This window comes from Neophocaena asiaeorientalis, unplaced genomic scaffold (genome assembly GCF_003031525.2).
Source record: "Neophocaena asiaeorientalis asiaeorientalis breed wild unplaced genomic scaffold, Neophocaena_asiaeorientalis_V1.1 scaffold509, whole genome shotgun sequence".
In the NCBI taxonomy this organism is placed as follows: domain Eukaryota; kingdom Metazoa; phylum Chordata; class Mammalia; order Artiodactyla; family Phocoenidae; genus Neophocaena; species Neophocaena asiaeorientalis.
The window spans coordinates 466,555-483,917 of NW_020172152.1; the positions used below are offsets into that span (position 1 = coordinate 466,555).

General features: G+C 41.8%; 1 protein-coding gene across 1 annotated transcript in view; it reads right to left on the minus strand.

Annotated features, from left to right (window-relative positions):
- FMN2 (formin 2) overlaps positions 1–6,707 on the minus strand; it is a 227,185-nt gene extending 220,478 nt beyond the window's left edge. The window contains exons 1-3 of the mRNA XM_024754888.1: positions 6,672–6,707; positions 6,066–6,213; positions 4,438–4,449 (exon numbers count right to left, since the gene is read on the minus strand). Coding sequence (XP_024610656.1) covers positions 4,438–4,449; positions 6,066–6,213; positions 6,672–6,707 — 196 coding nt within the window. The remainder of the gene's footprint in view (positions 1–4,437; positions 4,450–6,065; positions 6,214–6,671) is intronic.
- Positions 6,708–17,363: the final 10,656 nt, after the last annotated feature.

Here is a 17,363-nt window from a genome sequence, read left to right on the forward strand (position 1 = left end):
TCACTCTCTGACCCCGCCCCCACCTGCTCCCAGGAGCACCCTGTTCCCTCTCTCTCTCCACAGTGTGGGTTCTCTAAGGAAAGCCTGCAGAATTCACTTGTTTGCCGACTTCACTCTCCCCTCGACTAAGTCAAACGCTGTGAAGAAAGACTTCATAGATTCTTTCTTAATGAATCCCCAGCATCCACAACAGTGCCCGGTGCACCGCAGATGTTTAAAATATGTGTTGAGTAGTTGTGGGAGGAGATGAAAGGAGAGATCAAAGAATGAAGAAACCATGGAAGCGAAGCAGGAGCCCCAGGAAAGTGGGCGCTGGGCCTGCACCTGAGCTGAGAGAACATCTTTCAGGACAAAATCACAGAGAACAGCATGACATAATCACTCACCAACACGTGTCACTGTGGCAATAGAATATTAATAATGCAGGCCTTTTCCCAAATACCGCATTTCACTAAGTTAATCAAAACGTTTGTCTCTTACACTGACAAGTTTCTACTCTGAACACAACACCAGAGTTGGCCAGTTTTGAAGAAAGAGCTTTAACATCAAAGCGAGGACAGTTAATATTAAAGCAAATCCAGACTCTTGAATGCCTTTTGTTTTCTGCTGGTTTTCGTCACCTCCAAATCCTCCCAAACACAAGAGACTTGAGACAAGGTCCTGGGGCTTTGTACAGACTAGAACATTTTCTCTTCCTGCCTTTCTAGGTAGATGGTGCAGGAAGAGCCCACAGGGTCTCCTGGGGTGTCACGAATAGTTCTTTCCCTTAGAGACGCACACAGGGTTTCCCAGCTTTTTTCTATAGCCCTAGATCTCGTGACCTGCCCAAAAAAGCAAACTTCTGGCTCTGATGGTAAAAAGAATGTGTATACCTCACCAGAACAATGAACTAGAAAGACTTATCAAAATTGCAATTTTTTGATCACCTACACCTAAACTTTGAGTTTCTCTCTATCTAATTCAATGGCTACCTGAATTGAGTTCATTCTCCCACCCTCACCTCTTTCACTACACTTACTTCCTTGAATCAGTGTGTCATGACATCTAGGAGAAATTTATACGTCAAAATATTCTCTTCAAAATCATAAGCTGTAGTACAGGAGTTCTAGAGGGTCAAGATGTTAAGGTGAAAGAAATGTATAGAGTAACTATAAAGCAAGGGGAAAATGAATGAGAATAATCAAGAGAAGAAAGAAAAATAAATGTCAAGGAGAAAGAAAATAGGGGAGAATAAAAGTAAGAAAGAGAAAAAAGAAGGAAGGGAAAGAGATAGTAAAGAGAAGCATGAAAAATCGCAAAAAGCGCTGCCCGTAGAGGGAAACCAGGGCCCAGGCTGTGCCCAGTGAGCTGCTTCTGAGCACCAGCCGAGTCGGGAGCCCGTGGGCAGGCAGGTAAGAAGCCCACTGGGTTCCAGCATCCTCAGAGCGACGACCCCTTGTGTGAACCCCCGGGCCCTCACCCCGACATCCTCCCCACAGGGCCTGGAGCTTTCGGGAGCCCCTCCTCCTCAGCCCCGCGTCAGAAGACAGTCCAGACAGCCCCCTTCATCAACAGGACGGCTGCTTTCGGAGTGACCCAGGGAAGCTCTCAAGGGCACATCTTAACTGCCAACTCCTCCACTCACCTGCCCTAAGGATTAAGAAACTAGACTGGTTTTAAAATATTACTGTGAAGCAAAGTAGGAGAAATAACCTTCCTGACAAAACTTCAAATGTTCCATGTTTTTAAAGTTACCTCACAAACAGTTCTGTACTCCCCACAATTCCAAATATGTTCTAGAAATGATCTCTCTATCATCACAAATAAGCCTATGACTTATAAAACAAAACATATGTGGATGAGTTTTACATTTGTAGAGGGGACAGCAAGAAAAATAAGCAGGACATGACACTCTGGTAAGAAGGGAAAGTAAATCAAATCACCCCTTTAAATATACAAAATATGCTTTCTGAAAAATGAACTAAGAAATCTCTAAAAACTTACATTTTAGTGAGAAATGCACTTATATAAAATAACTAAATTATGCTTCTTTAATTCTATACATCAATTTGATTCAAATCTAGTCAATTTAATTGAAAGAGAATTCATTAAATTTCATTTAAATAGCATGACTTACGATTAGTGGCCTAACAAATGGTAGATGTCTTTACTTCTGGTATACCCTGTCCTTCCACAAATGAAGATGGGGTTATACATGTAATTTTCCTAAAAGGAGTCAACACTATTCTGCATATTTGATTATTTAATAGTCTGGATCTTCCCGTCATTGCCAACAAAGGTTGTCCACACATGGGCATTAGCTTGCATATATAAGGGGGAAATGCAGGCTGATTAAAATAAAACTTAACATGGAGAATCATTTCCAGGAGACACAGTTGATCTCTTCTAGAGCATTTTATTCCTTGAGAGACGAATGCCATCAAACATCCCCCGGCCCCTTACAGAATCTCTGCTTTACCTCAAGTGAACATGTGTTAAAGCATTGGGACAGACCTGGAAATAGGGTAAGAATGCTGTTATTTGCATTTCATCCCACAGAATCTCCTTTATTAAGAACCAGTAGAAAGACTTCTTTTGGATACTAGAGGACAGCAAAGTTGTCCTTCTGGGACTGTTGCTTTTCATTTCACAGACACACAAGGCATGATACAGACTTGTTTCCACTTCCCTTCTACCTTAAACCCAAGGCATAAATTTCAACTACCTTTAAAAACTGCAAGTCCTTCTGAAATACACTTCAGGATGCTAGTTCACCCTAGCCTCATTTTATTGCCCCATCCTAAATTCCTTTCAGTTTAATCTGTTTTCCTTTGTAATCCTCTTGTACACCTCACATATTCATAAGCTGCTCAGATCATTTTTTTGAAGCCAAGGTGGGTTACCATTCTTTCAGCCAGCATGTAAACAGATATTTTAAGATTTCTACACAAAAAGCTTGTCATGTTTCTAACAGCTCTCCTTCCATATTTTCTTCCAGGATTTTGTGTGTCCAGAACTGCCTTTCTAAAGTAAGTCCTCCATTCACTCTCTTGATCATTCACATTTTTAAAGGAAGATAAGGGCCTTGATTTTCCAAAGACACACCAAGAATGATCAAGTCTCTGTTCACACCCAGACATCTTGACCCTGTTCGTCACACATTCAAAACTAAAGTTAATTCTCTCTTTGTGTAAATCTATCGAATAACTTTTGAAGCTTGGTAGTGAGCCGCTAAAATGGTCCTCAAGCTGTTTCAGCACACCGCATTCCGTCAGATACTTGCATTCATATGCTGAATAGATATTTTATTTATCTTTATCTTTTTCAACAAAAGGTCTTCATTTATTCACTCAAATATTTAAGTATATAATAGGTGTCCAAAGGTCTTGAAATGTCGGGAGTCTACACAGAAGACAGATATGTAGAGACAGGAAAATTACATATCTAAATAATCCACATGATAGAGATATGAATAAAATGCCACGGGGCTCTAGAAGAAAGAACCACCGTGGCAGGGAGGTGGGTTGTATCAAATAAGTAAAGGAAAATGAAGAGAGTAAAGAGAAAGAGAAAACAAGGTAAGCAAAAAGTTTTCTTCTTATTACTATTTCTGCCACAAACTTCTGGAGCAAGCACATTGCTTCCCAACTTCCCTTCCAGCCTTGTCCTTCCAGGAAACATTCTACAGACTTCAGACAGCCAGGCTCCACTGTGGAGGCAATGTAGACAGGCTGCAGGGAACAGGCTGGGAACCGAAGATTCCCAGGAATCCACAGCCCTTGAGGCTTTACCGCAGCCTCTGCACTCAGACTCACATAGCAGAGGGTCCGTTTCTACATCAATAGGTGAAGGTGGAGAAAAACCCGTTTCACAAAATGGATCATGGAAAAACAAAAGTGAGTTTTCCGAGAAAGGCAGCACCACGAATCTGAATTAGCCAGACATGTGGAGTAGTAACCAGTGTGGAGAAGAGCCAAAAGGGGGAAAAAAAGAAAAACCAAGTAGGCAATTTTTTAAGATGGAACCACAAGTCTTTCTTCTTCAAAAAGAAAAAAAATCATTGAGCTCTTTAAGTCAAAACTGAAAGGGACCAGATGCTGCAAACAGTGATTTTAGCCGTGACACCCTTGCACCAATCACAGTCAAGTGCACTGGAAATAGTTTATCACTTTTAATAATCACATTATCAAAGACTACAATTCATACTTATTTTTTTTAAAACAGTAGACTCGATGCACAGTTTTTACTACATTATCTACATTCTCACTCTTACAACTGACTGCTTGCCTACGACACGGAAGGTGAATGCCCCAGAATGAGAATGCCCCATAGATTCACAGCAAGAAAAGTTTAGAAGGGCCATTAGACAATTTGGACAAAACAGCTGTTGGGCTGTTGGGTTTAAAACAGATCAATTGGAGAAAAACAAGTCACTACATTAAACTATTTTCTACTTACCTCCATCATCCTCTTCAAGAAGGCATATTTTAAAAGGAAACAAGTTTTTATATTAAAAATTGCTGCTCTGGCATTTTGCAAGCTACATCAAATAATGAAGAAAAAACTAGGTTACAAACTTCCTGACATCAATTCCGACTATCATCTCCTACCAAACTAAAATTCAGATGATCACTAATTAACTTTCCATCTAGTGTTCCTCCAATATACAATAAAATCAGTAACATAAAATGTTTCAGTTAAAATTGAGAGAAGTAGACACACTAGGGAAGAAAAAAATGAAAACATCATCCTAATCAATGATGTAAAACACAAGATATGAACAACTGTTAAAATAACTCATTGAAATTGACTGATTCTACTATATCTACACCTAGTTATTTCCTAACCAGTAAGTAATTTTTAACATAAACAAATAAAATAGTGTATTTAATGGGATCATTATTTTAGTTATATGCTTTTCCTTTTAAAACTAAATTTGCTTTTATGTGCTTGTTTTTTTCATGTGTTATTATGTCAGCACCCCCTCGTCTCAGAAGGTCTACCTTGGCCCTTGATCAACTGTTCTCTGCACCACAGGAAACGCAGAGCCCTACACAGAACACATGTCCTACATTGCATCTCTTGTATGTGGTTCATTTCAGGGAGTATAGTCCACCAAGTAAACACTAAGCAGTGTTTCAAAAGCATCAGACAGTGAAAGGGGGACATGCAGCATTAGGTGTGGGCCCCCATTAAGTGCCTCAGTGCAAAGAAGAAACAGGTAAATGCATCGCTCCAGGACTGGGAGAAAAACAGAGGTTATAAGCACTAGGCCCCTCTGCAGACCTTTGGGCAGGAGCCTAGAATAAAGTCCCTGACAGTGTGGGTCATTGTTGGCTTTAAAGGGAGCTCATGAGTTAGATAAACAACCAAATTCCATAAAAACATTGTTACAAAAATAGGATTCTTAATTCAATACAATAAATACAAAGTGCTTTCCTAGCTTCAGGCTACATATAAAGCTGACATTAATCTCATGTTACCTTCAAAAATAACACAAAATATTTTAGGATGACACAAGAGACAAAGAGAAAAAAAACCAAAAGGAGCTACTTTTTAGAAAAATATTACAACTGAACACTGAACAATTTTTTTAATTACTTAAAATTTAGATTTAGTAAAACATGTTTCTCTATTTTGCCTCTGTCAGTTATCTCTGAAGGCAAAGAAAAAAACGAAGAAAAGTTCAAAGAAAGCAGTAAGGGAAGAGACAGGGGAAAGAGGTATGGTGGCTACCACCCTTGAAGCCAGTAGGCAGAAAGTTCCTTTCCGAGCTCTCAGCCCATGCGGAGTGTGCAGCTTCCCCCGGGGTGGTGGCCACAGCAGGACCCCGAAGCAGTGGTTCTCGGACTTTATATACACTGTAGTAACTGGACAACCCAGGGTCCCGTTCCCCAGAACTCAGCAGCCTTGAAGATGGGGCATAAGAATTTTCAATTTAACAAGCTTCCCGGTGATTTAGCTTGAGTTATATGCAGATTATAATCTAAGAAATACTTGAAGGGAAACCCAGACTCAATACCCAGTAGGTACTGCACAGTTATTCGATGTTACTTTCAGAATATTCACTCTTCCCGGGGCCCTACCTGTGTCAGCATCCTTGGGCCTGTGTTCTTCATCAGGAGGTTTAGACGGTGGCCAAGCAGCTGGGACTCTCCTGGGAAACTGCCCTTCTATATAATCCAGTGAGTGTGTAGGTTGACTAACTGCAGCCCAGGTGTAAAGTTGATCTTGCTATATTTCAAAAAAATAATAATAAGCTATTTTAATTCAATCATGAAAAAAATGGAGCCTTCTTGATTGATATTTGCAACATAATTTCTATCATAAACATATGTGTGGTGTGCATATATATACATGCAAACATCCATAAAACATTAAACAGCATTTTATACAAGTCAGTGTAGATTCATCACATAAATATTCCTTCTCACAGTCTTTTCATTTTCATAACCATACCTGTTGCAAATTCTATTCTACGATAAGATTTAAGTCTCTGTCTTTGGGGGTAGGAGGCCATGTGGGCCTACATGGAATTAAAAGGTCAGAAAATCCACTCAATCACAGAGCCCCCTGATGAGGCATCTTCAATGCACAGGAATACGATGTCCCTTTGAAATCTGTTTAAACACTTGTGGCAAGGTCAGAGAACAGGCAGCGCTGGGCATGAAGGACCATAACAGCTTCCTCACCTTCAAGAGCAGGGAGCCCAGGAAACTGATTATCATGGTTCCAGGTTGGGGACTGTTTGGGAAACAAACTATGAAAAAAAAAAAAAAAGGTAAATGAACCTGCCAAGAAAAAAAGAACTGGGCAGGGATCTGGCAAGGAAAGCTCTTCCCAGCTGCAGACCAACAGAATCCAGACAGAATGAGAAGCAGGCTCATAACTACACCTCGTGCCAGGAAGCCAAGTGGGAACCTCACAAAAGATGCCACACCAAGGCCCGTGAACACCTTGCGAAACTGCCCGCTAGGATTTCAGGGTGACAGCTGCTTCAGGACGCAGGCTCGCAATGTGCACAAGCCCTGGGTTCTCTTCGTGACGTCTTCCTTCCTTACAGGTATATTTCCCTAAACCTTTTGATCAACATAAAAAGTAAAGCCGAGAGAATAACAAAAAACATGCTGTAACCACCACGCTGAAATTGTGAACTCGACTGAACGGATGGAGAGGCACTGATATTTCTGTAATTTGTTTAACAAGTTAATTTAAGAACTTCATAAAATATTCTTCAGTGTCAACAGTAAAATGCAATGGATAGATCATTTAGTTTAAACTTCACCTTTAGGGACAGTCACTGGCCCTAACTGAGAACTCAGATTCTTGGGTCAGTGATATTGAATTGGAAGGGTCCCAATGCAGACCTGGCCAGCATTTCAGCCAGTCAGCCAGTCACATCTTTCAAGTATTCATACCTTGATTGACACCAGAGGCTTTGCTATTTGGCCTACTGAATATTAAAAGTAGCTTTTCCAGCACTGTTGACAATAGCCAAATCATGGAAACAACCTAAATGTCCATCAATGGAATATTACTCAGCCATAAAAAGCAACGAAATAATGCCATTTGCAGCAACATGGACAGACCTAGAGATTATCATACTACGTGAAGTAAGTCAGAAAGATAAAGACAAATATCATCTATCACTTATATGTGGAATCTAAATCTAAATGAACTGATCTATGAAACAGAAACAGACTCATAGACAAAGAGAACACACTTGTGGTTGCCAAGGGGGAGGGGAGTGGGGGAGGGATGGATTGGGAGTTTGGGGTTGGTAGATGCAAACTATTACATTTAGAATGGATAAACAACAAGGTCCTACTGTAGAGCACAGGGAACTATACTGAATATCCTGTGATAAACTATAATGGAAACTAACATTAAGAAAATGTCTCTATGTGTATAACTGACTCACATCGCTGTACAGCAGAGATGGGCACAACACTGTAAATCAACAATACTTCAGTAAAAAAAAAAGTAGCTTTTCATTGGCAAAATCAGTGGTTTAATGAGCATGATGCTAGAAATGAGCTCTCATTGGTAAAATAAAGGAATCCAATGAATATGGACCAGCAGAAACATCAGACATCATTCTTACAAGAACAAGGTAAGACATGGGCAAGGGGCGAGGTCAAGGCTCGATGCCCTGACGGTGCTGCATCCAGCGCTGGTCTAGGAAGCAACTCCCAGGCTGTCGGCAACCACTCGGCACAGAATCCTGTCGCCCTCATGTCCATATCACCTGAACCTTCCATGTAAGGAGCAGTCAAGCACTCGCTGCCAGGGGAGCGAGAGGTATGTTTCCTAAAAGGGGAACTCTGACTTAGCGTCACCATCCTAATAGTAAACCCACTCAGCCTTGGACTTCATCTGCTCCACATAAAAGAGGCAGCACCAGCAGCTAGGGGGACAAATGTTTGCACTCAGGATTTCATCGCTCACTGAAAAATGAAGCTTGCTACAAGCCACTCTGCAAATGCCAGAACAGCCCGGCCAGTCCTTCAGTCTTTCAGCCCCACCCCAGGACTGGAATACATTACAGCTCTGTGATGACAAAACCTCTCCTTCATCGTGTGGCTCCACGAGGAGAGAAGAAGCAAACACAAAGCTCTTGCATGGCTCTTTAACATCTACAGAATCAGATGTCAACTCTTTGACCTGTCGTTTAAGTTTTTCTATATTCCTCCCATTCATCCTCCCAGATTCATCTCCCTGCATTTCCTAAATCAAGCTCCACTCCACTAGAAGGTCCCACTTAGCCTCCCCACCCATGGAATCTAACCGATGATTAAGTCTAGCTGGGGTATGCCCTCCCCACTCCCAAGACACAGCTCTGACAGGACACCGGCCACCCCTTATGTTGACAGCTACCAGCACGTGATCCAGATCAGTGACCGAACACGGTCTTGAATGTAGCTCGTCACCCCTCAACTGCCTGAACTCCTTCAGCACATGAGATGTGTACACAAGTTCTGTAAATCTCCCCAAGCACTTGAGAATATTAAGACAACTCCATAAAAGCCACTTAATGTCTACTGAATTAACGAATTTGTCAGATAAAAGGATAAAACAAAAGAGATGGTTTGTCAACATGAGCAGCGGCTGGAGCCAGGGATCTCATTTTCTTCACTTGCTTATTAACAAGGTACCAGAAGAGTATTTCGTGTGCATCAAATGGAAAACAAAGGTATCAAGTGATCCATTATATCTAAACCTATTCACAACTATACCATATAAAGAAACATGGAGCAGATAAAACTCCTAGGATATAATCAGTGCTGTACCCCAGACAAATCTCATAACTTTATGAGGCCTCAGTGTTCTCACCAGTAATTCAGGAAAACTGCCTGCTCTTGTCTTTTTCGCAGGACTGGAGTGAGACGGGTGCAAACACTATGTGGAAAGAGCTATGAAAACCACATGGTGTGATTCAAGTATAAGCACCATGACTACTACTTGTTTTGATTTTTTTAATCTATGTTTCATTAGAATAATCACACATTTCCTGTATTTTAAAAAGTCCTTTTAGAGGAATTAAATATTGTCATCAAATGTACACAACACCATGTGGTTGTTGAACCAGCCCGAAATCTTTGCTATATTTTGAGAATCTAGGTGAGCAAAGTGTAGTCGGCAAAGTTCCCTTGGCATTTGTGCTGATTGTCACTAAGTTTTGAATTCAATTAACAACCCCTGTGGCATTTCCTCAACCATCCACCCATGTCTTTTTATCTGTTGTATTTCTGTTTAACATTTCAGACATGTATGTGTTATTTTCCCAAGTAGAACATGCAAGCTTCCTGCCACCAGTCACCAACCACATCCTATACCCCTTGTTTTCCGCCGGTTTTATTCTGTATACATGACAGACACACAATGAGTATTTAGGAATTGGAAGAGTCAAGATCAATAAAAGTGTCTTTTAACAAATTACACCATAGTTTTATATGAGTTAAAACAGGAACACTTTTCCCTGACACTACTCCACCGCCTTAAATTCTTAAAGTCGGTTTTTATTTTTGTTGAACTGGATCATTTCTTCCTATTAAAGAAAACAGATACGTGCTTTCAACCTGAGGCAGATCAGAATATTTAAAATCACAACCTGAAAGTGGCATAAACAGGCCACAACTTAGTGATCCCAAAAAAGAAAAGTTTCTTTTAGCAGATATTTCCCCATCTTTTAACTGGCCTATAAATAATAACCCCCCAAATAATTCAGTGCTGCAATTCACAAATAGTTTATTTTAGAGGGCCCACTAGAAAACTGTAACAACTGAAGTGAGGCATTCTAAGAGTGCTTTGTTGAAACTGCTGTAGTCAAGATGAGGATTTGGTTGTCACCTTACGATAATATTTAGTAACGTTTCTGTTAACCGTGCCTTCGCTCTGTGCATGGGGGAGGATCTAGATTACTCCCTGAGAGGCATGGCCGTCCTTCCTATGACACTCCTAGGACGTGTCAGTGCGTGGCCATGGGCTGCCCTGCATGTGGGAACAATCCTAGTCTGGGCTGTTCACCTCCTCAGGTCTCAGCACTGCCTCAGCTCCACTGTCTGTCTTTCAAGGCCAAAGGGTGTCTATTTGAGTGGTAAATACAGTCCGTGTATCCCAGACATGCCAGCAAGTACATTCTCCTAACAAACATGGAAAGTTTGACTGAGGGCAACAGAAGTAGAAAATTGCCACGAAGTACGGCACACAACCATTTCTTTACATGCACGCTCTTCATCCCTGGAGTACAGAGAAAAATCTGTGTCAGGCCAGCAGACGGCTCTCAGCCTGCACCTGGTCACACTAGCCTCAAGAACTGCTCCAGCCAGCTGAGCCTGGGCGTGACCACTAAGAACAATACAGCAGGCCCTCAGAGAGTACACGGAGGGTGTGTCCATCCCCTTCCATAGCACTCTCAGGAGAAGGGTTCTGAGGATCAAAGGTCTCATCTTGGAACTTTACAGCTTCATTTGAGGAATTAAATACCTGGATGGTACTGAGTTTATTTGTGCTTTGTTAATGCCATGGACGCGATGTGCTTTTTGTTCTGGCTATTGGAAAATCTGAAATAGGTATATGGCCCGCATGCCACGTGTCTTCCAGTTCCAGAATGTATGCTTCTGATTAGCCTCATTCCTACCTCCATTTACGTTCCCCCCCGCAGCTTAGTTTTGTCTTTTTTTTTTCTTTTGTGCACTCATGGCTGAATTTTACTATTTTACCATATCTTACTTTTCTTACTAATCATTGTAAATACTATTTGGAATAAGGTGGTGATGAACACATTATTAATGTTAGGGAATTGATGGAAAATCCATTTATCTACTTTAACTCATTTGAACATTTTATGACTGGAAAGATAAAACAGTAGATGCACTGAGAGTAGCCTGAACTGTACTCACAGTATTTTGGTTTGCATTGATCATTTAATCGTTAAAAAACAACAGCAAACTATATAGAGTCGTTTTGAAATAGGGGAGATAAAAAACAATAAATAATCAGTACTATACACAACAGCACCCACTGGGTGTAATATTTTCTAATCCTTCTTTTAATATGTTCTACAGCTGTAATCATACTGCACAGGATTTCATACTAACATAGTGTAGACTTTTTAAACTATTGCATCATTTTCAAACTGATAATATACATTTTTGCCACAATCGTGACACAGTTAATATTATACTGTAGCCATTTAATCAGCTCTTGACAGAACACGTGAATGTGACTTCCCAAAGCACCCCTGGTTCATAATTAAATAAGAAATTACAACCCTGGAAGAGGACACTGACCCTTGAACAATGTGGGTTTGAATTGAGAGGGTGCACTTACACGGGGTTATAAATACTGCCATGCTCCACGGTCTGTGTCTGATTGAATCTGCAGATGGACAGGAACCACAGATATGGGGCCGGGAAGATCCCACATGCCACAGAGCAGCTGGGCCCGTGAGCCATGGCCGCTGAGCCTGTGCGTCTGGAGCCTGTGCTCCGCAACGGGAGAGGCCACAACAGGGAGAGGCCACAACATTGAGAGGCCCGCGTACCGCAAAAAAAAAAAAAAGAAGAAGAAGACCTAAATAGACATTTCTCCAAAGAAGACATACAGAAGGCCAATGGGCACATGAAAAGATGCTCCACATCACTAATCATTAGAGAAATGCAAATCAAAACTACAATGAGATACCACCTCACACCAGTCAGAATGGCCATCATCAGAAAGTCTGCAAATAACAAAGGCTGGAGAAGGTGTGGAGAAAAGGGAAACCTCCTGCACTCTTGATGGGAATGTAAGTTGTGCAGCCACTTTGGAGAACAGTATGGAGTTTCCTTAAAAAACTACAAACAGAATTATCATATGATCCTGCAATCCCACTCCTGAACATATATCCAGAGAAAACTCTAATTCAAAAAGATACATGCACTCCTATGTTCAGAGCAGCACTATTTACAACAGCCAAGAAATGGAACCACCCTAAGTGTCCATCAACAGATGAATGGATAAAGAAGACGTGGTAATATATACAATGGAATATTATTCAGCCATAAAAAGGAATGAAATAATGCTGTTTGCAGCAACATCAATGAATCTACAGATTATCATACTAAGTGAAGTAAGTCAGAAAGAGAAAGGCAAGTATCATATGATGTCACTTTTATATGGAATCTAAAAAATGATAAAAATGAACTTATTTACAAAACAGAAATGACTCACAGACATAGAAGGCCGACTTACAGTTACTACGCGGTGGGAGGGATAAATTAAATTTTGGGGGTAAACAGATACACAGTGCTGTAATACACAGTACTATATATAAAATAGATAACCAACAAGAACATACTGTATAGCACAGGGAATTAAATTCAATATTCTGTAATAACCTGTAACGTAAAAGAATCTGAAGAAGAATATACACATGTGTGTATATAAAACACTTTGCTGTATACTAGAAATTAACACAACACTGTAAATCAACTATACTTCAATTAAAAATTCATTAATTTTTAAGAAATTAAAATACTGATCCCTTTGGAACCAGCAATTCTACTTAAAGAAGTTTTCCCTAAGGGGAAAATAAATCAGTAATGTGTAAAAAATATTCATATACTAGTATATATTTATTTCAGTGTTATTTATGTTTAAGAAAGAGAGAAAAGCAGAATTTCCAAAAGTAGCACTATGAATTGAAAATTATGGTATGTAAGAGTAAGCAAGAGTTGTTAAAATCCTATCCCATCAAATGCCCTGTAACATTTTCTTCATGATGTATGTTGACACGTGAAAGCAACTGGCTATAAATTGTACGTGCATTATACAAATAATGAGCAGTGTAGTGACGGAAGAGGTCATTAGAACCAGCCCTTCTGCTGGAGACTAAAAACATGACAGTTTGTGCGCGCGCACGCGCACGCACGCATACACACACTTATACACCTCTCAGTAGAATAAATGTAAATGTAAATAAAGGGGAGGGGAGTATTAAATTAAGGAAGAATTGAAAAGCAAGAATCCAGGGGAGGACAAACACCTAGGGAGCAGACACTCCCTGAGGGCTTCTGTGAGAACTTGACTGCAGGTTATCAAGGAAAGGACTGGAAGTTAGTGTCTCTGCAGGGGTTGCTCTTAGTGACACCCTTGCTTTAGGTTAGGATCCAAAACACCATCACACTAGGAATAAAGGTAAACTAGAAGGAGACAGTCCTCTCAGGGCTGAAATTCAACTTTAAATTTTCTAAATCCCTGAATGTAACTCCAGGTGAGCCTGGAGTGCTAGTGTCCCAGGTCCCTGGCAAAATCCAACACAAATCCTATCTCAAAAAAGATAATGTCAATTTAGGTATCTGCACAGCATAAAATAAAAAATAACTATAAACATGGAGACACAAATCACAAATAAAAGAAAATTAATAGAAAAAGACACACAAGTGCATCAGATATTATCAGACACATACTGTTAAATAATTATGTTGAGTCTCAAGAAGATAAAAGACAAAATGCAGAATTTCAGTACAAAACCGTGAACAATAAAAAAAAGAAATTCTAGAACTGATATATAAAATAACCAAAATTAAACTATACAACAGATGTATTTGATGATAAATTAGAAACAGTTGAATAGGGAATTAGTGCATTTGAAGAGACACCAAAAGAAACGATCTAGAATGTAACAGAGTCAAGAGGATGGCTGATACTGCAGAGAATAAGAGACAAGGGACACCGTGAAAAACTATAACATATGTGTAAATAGACTGACAGAAAAAATGGAAAACAGAGAAAGAATAACATTGAAGCATAATTTGAAGAGAGGTTCTAGCTGATGACATTGTAAAATGAGAGAAGGGGACTTCCCTGGTGGCTCAGTGGTTAAGAATCCGCCTGCCAATGCAGGGGACACGGGATCAAGCCCTGTTCAGGAAGATCCCATACGCTGTGGAGCAACTAAGCCCATGTGCCTCAACTACAGAGCCTGCGCCCTAAAGCCTGTGAGCCACAACTACCAAGCCTGTGTGCTGCAACTACTGAAGCCCACGTGCCTAGAGCCCATGCCCCACAACAAGAGAAGCCATTGCAATGAGAAGCCTTCACACTGCAATGAAGAGTAGCCCCCCCTCGCCGCAACTAGAGAAACCCTGCACACAGCAACAAAGACCCAAAGCAGCCAAAATTAAATAAATAAATAAATAGTTTCTAAAAATGAGAGAAGGCATTCAAGTCACTGATTTAAGAAACCCTATGAAGCCTAAGAGAATAAATGTAAGACAACCACACATAGGTGCATATAGCACAACTTTTGGATGAAACGGTAAAAATAAAATTTTAAAAGCAGCCACAAAAAAAAACAGATTAATGACAAAAAGCAGTAAATGGACTATTTTTTTAAGGAGTCAGTATCATTGGAAGCTATAAGATTCTAGTCTTTTTAAAATTCTGGTCTTTTTAAAATGCTGTAACAGGGGATCAGTCAAGGTAGCAGAGAAAGAGGATGTGGAGCTCACCTCCCCTGATGAACACATCAAAGACACATCTACATGTGGAATAAATCTCACTGAAAACTAACTGGAAACTGGCAGAAGGACTGCTGTACAACCAAGGCTGTAAAAAAGACACATGGGGCTTCCCTGGTAGCGCAGTGGTTGAGCGTCCGTCTGTCTGCCGATGCAGGGGACATGGGTTCGTGCCCCGGTCCGGGAAGATCCCACATGCCGTGGAGCGGCTGGGCCCGTGAGCCATGGCCGCTGAGCCTGCGCGTCCGGAGCCTGTGCTCCGCAGCGGGAGAGGCCACAACAGTGAGAGGCCCGCGTACGGCAAAAAAAAAGAAAAAAAAGATACACATGCAATCGTATAGGAAGAGAAGGAGAGCAACTGGGCTGGGACCTGTGCCTGGGAGGGGACTCAGGAGAAGGGAGATTATATGAGCAGAAATCCTCCCTGGGGGTGAGCAGCTTAAGCCACAGATTGGGGGCCCCAGTCCTGGTGCCTGATGCAGGGAAGGTGAGCTCCCCTGGATGGTTGGAGGACGGCCAGGATGATAACAGGAGGGCTGAGGGAAGCCTGGACTCCACTTGTGAGGTACACGAGCACTGGAAGTGCACCCCCAAGGCAGAGAGGTCTGTCTAGTGGCTGCTGGTTTTCCCTCGACCATCCTGCCAAGCTCCCCAGCCCCAGCTGAAGGAACACTCCAGCCCCACTCAATCCACATAACACTGTAGGGCTGGATCTGGGGTAGGCATGACTGTGGAAAGGATGCTAACATGGGACACAGAGGGACCCCGGTCCCAGGACAGAGTCCGGGTGGGGCAGCAGTGACCACTGTTGCAGCTTACTCAAGCAGAGCCTCAGAAGCAGCCCAGATTCTGATGGCGGCCGCTTCATCACACCTCGCCCCCTAATACACTCTGAGAGTCCACACTAGCCCAGCCGCCCTGCGACGTGGCTCCGGACCACTTTTGGGGCGGCAGAGGCTGGGGGCGGGGATCGGCTGTGAGGGGAAAGGGGACTTGCTCCCAAGGCAGCGTCTGAGCGGAGTGGGCACACAAATACAGGTTCCTGCACAGGCAGCACATTGCAAACAGCTAGGAGCCAAAGGCCTGCACGGGCCCCACTTGCTTCAGCACACCCCACTCTGGGGCAAGGGTCCTGGCGCTGGGAGAGGGAAAAACACAGACTTAAAGGAAACAGCAGCTCGGGGCCAACATTCAGGGGGTCTGCTCTGGCCACGTGGAATCAGACCCTGCACCCAATAGGGTGGTGACGGCCACTGAGCAGAGAGGAAGTCCTGGCATACACCCGGCTTCAGCTCTAGCACCTCCATTTCCAGCCCCATCCCCTACACCAAGGTAAGAGCTGCCAGCACACCCTGAGGAAAGACCTGGCTTGCATCCATGTCAAATCCAGCTCTCCCTCCAAAGGCATGGGGCACACGGAGTCTGTACAGGGATATTCCCACATGGGAACATCCCTTTAAGATGACAACAGGTAACTGTTTTACCTAAATTCATAGAGGCAGAGAAAGTTAAGCAAAATAAAAAGGCAGAGGAACTGCTCTCAACTGAATGAGCAAGAGAAACCCCTGAAAAAATAAATAATGAAACAGAAATAAACAATTTATCAGGTAAAATATTCAAAGCATTGATAATACAAATGTTAACTGAATTAGGGAAAAGAATAGATCAACACAATGAAAACTTTAACAAGGAGCTAGAAAACATCAAAGAGACCCAATCAGAAATAAAGAATTCAACAGATGAAATTTTAAAAAAAAAACACTAGAAGAAAAGCAAATTTTAAAAAATGAAAACAGTTTAAGAGATTTCTGGGATAACAATAAGAATACCAATATTCACATTATATGGGTTCCAGAAGGAGGAAAGAGAGAAAAGGAGATTAAAAAATGTGTTTGAGAGCTTCCATGGTGGCGCAGTGGTTGAGAGTCCGCCTGCCAATGCAGGGGACACGGGTTCGTGCCCCAGTCCGGGAAGATCCCACATGCCGCAGAGCGGCTGGGCCCATAAGCCATGACTGCTGAGCCTGCATGTCCGGAGCCTGTGCTCCACAACGGAAGAGGCCACAGCGGTGAGAGTCCCACGTACCGCAAATAAATAAATAAATAAATAATGTGTTTGAGGAAATTATGCTGAAAACTTCCCAAATCTGAACAAGGAAACAGATGTCCAGGTACAGGAAGCACAGAGGGTCCCAAACACAATGAACCCAAACAGACCCACAATAAGACATATCATAATTAAAACAGCAAAAATTAAAGAGAGAATTCTAAAGGCAACAAAAGAAAAACAGAAACACGTACAAGGAAACCCCGTAAGACTATCAGCTGATTTCTCTGCAGAAATGTTGCAGGCCAGAAAGGAGTGGCATGATGCATTTAA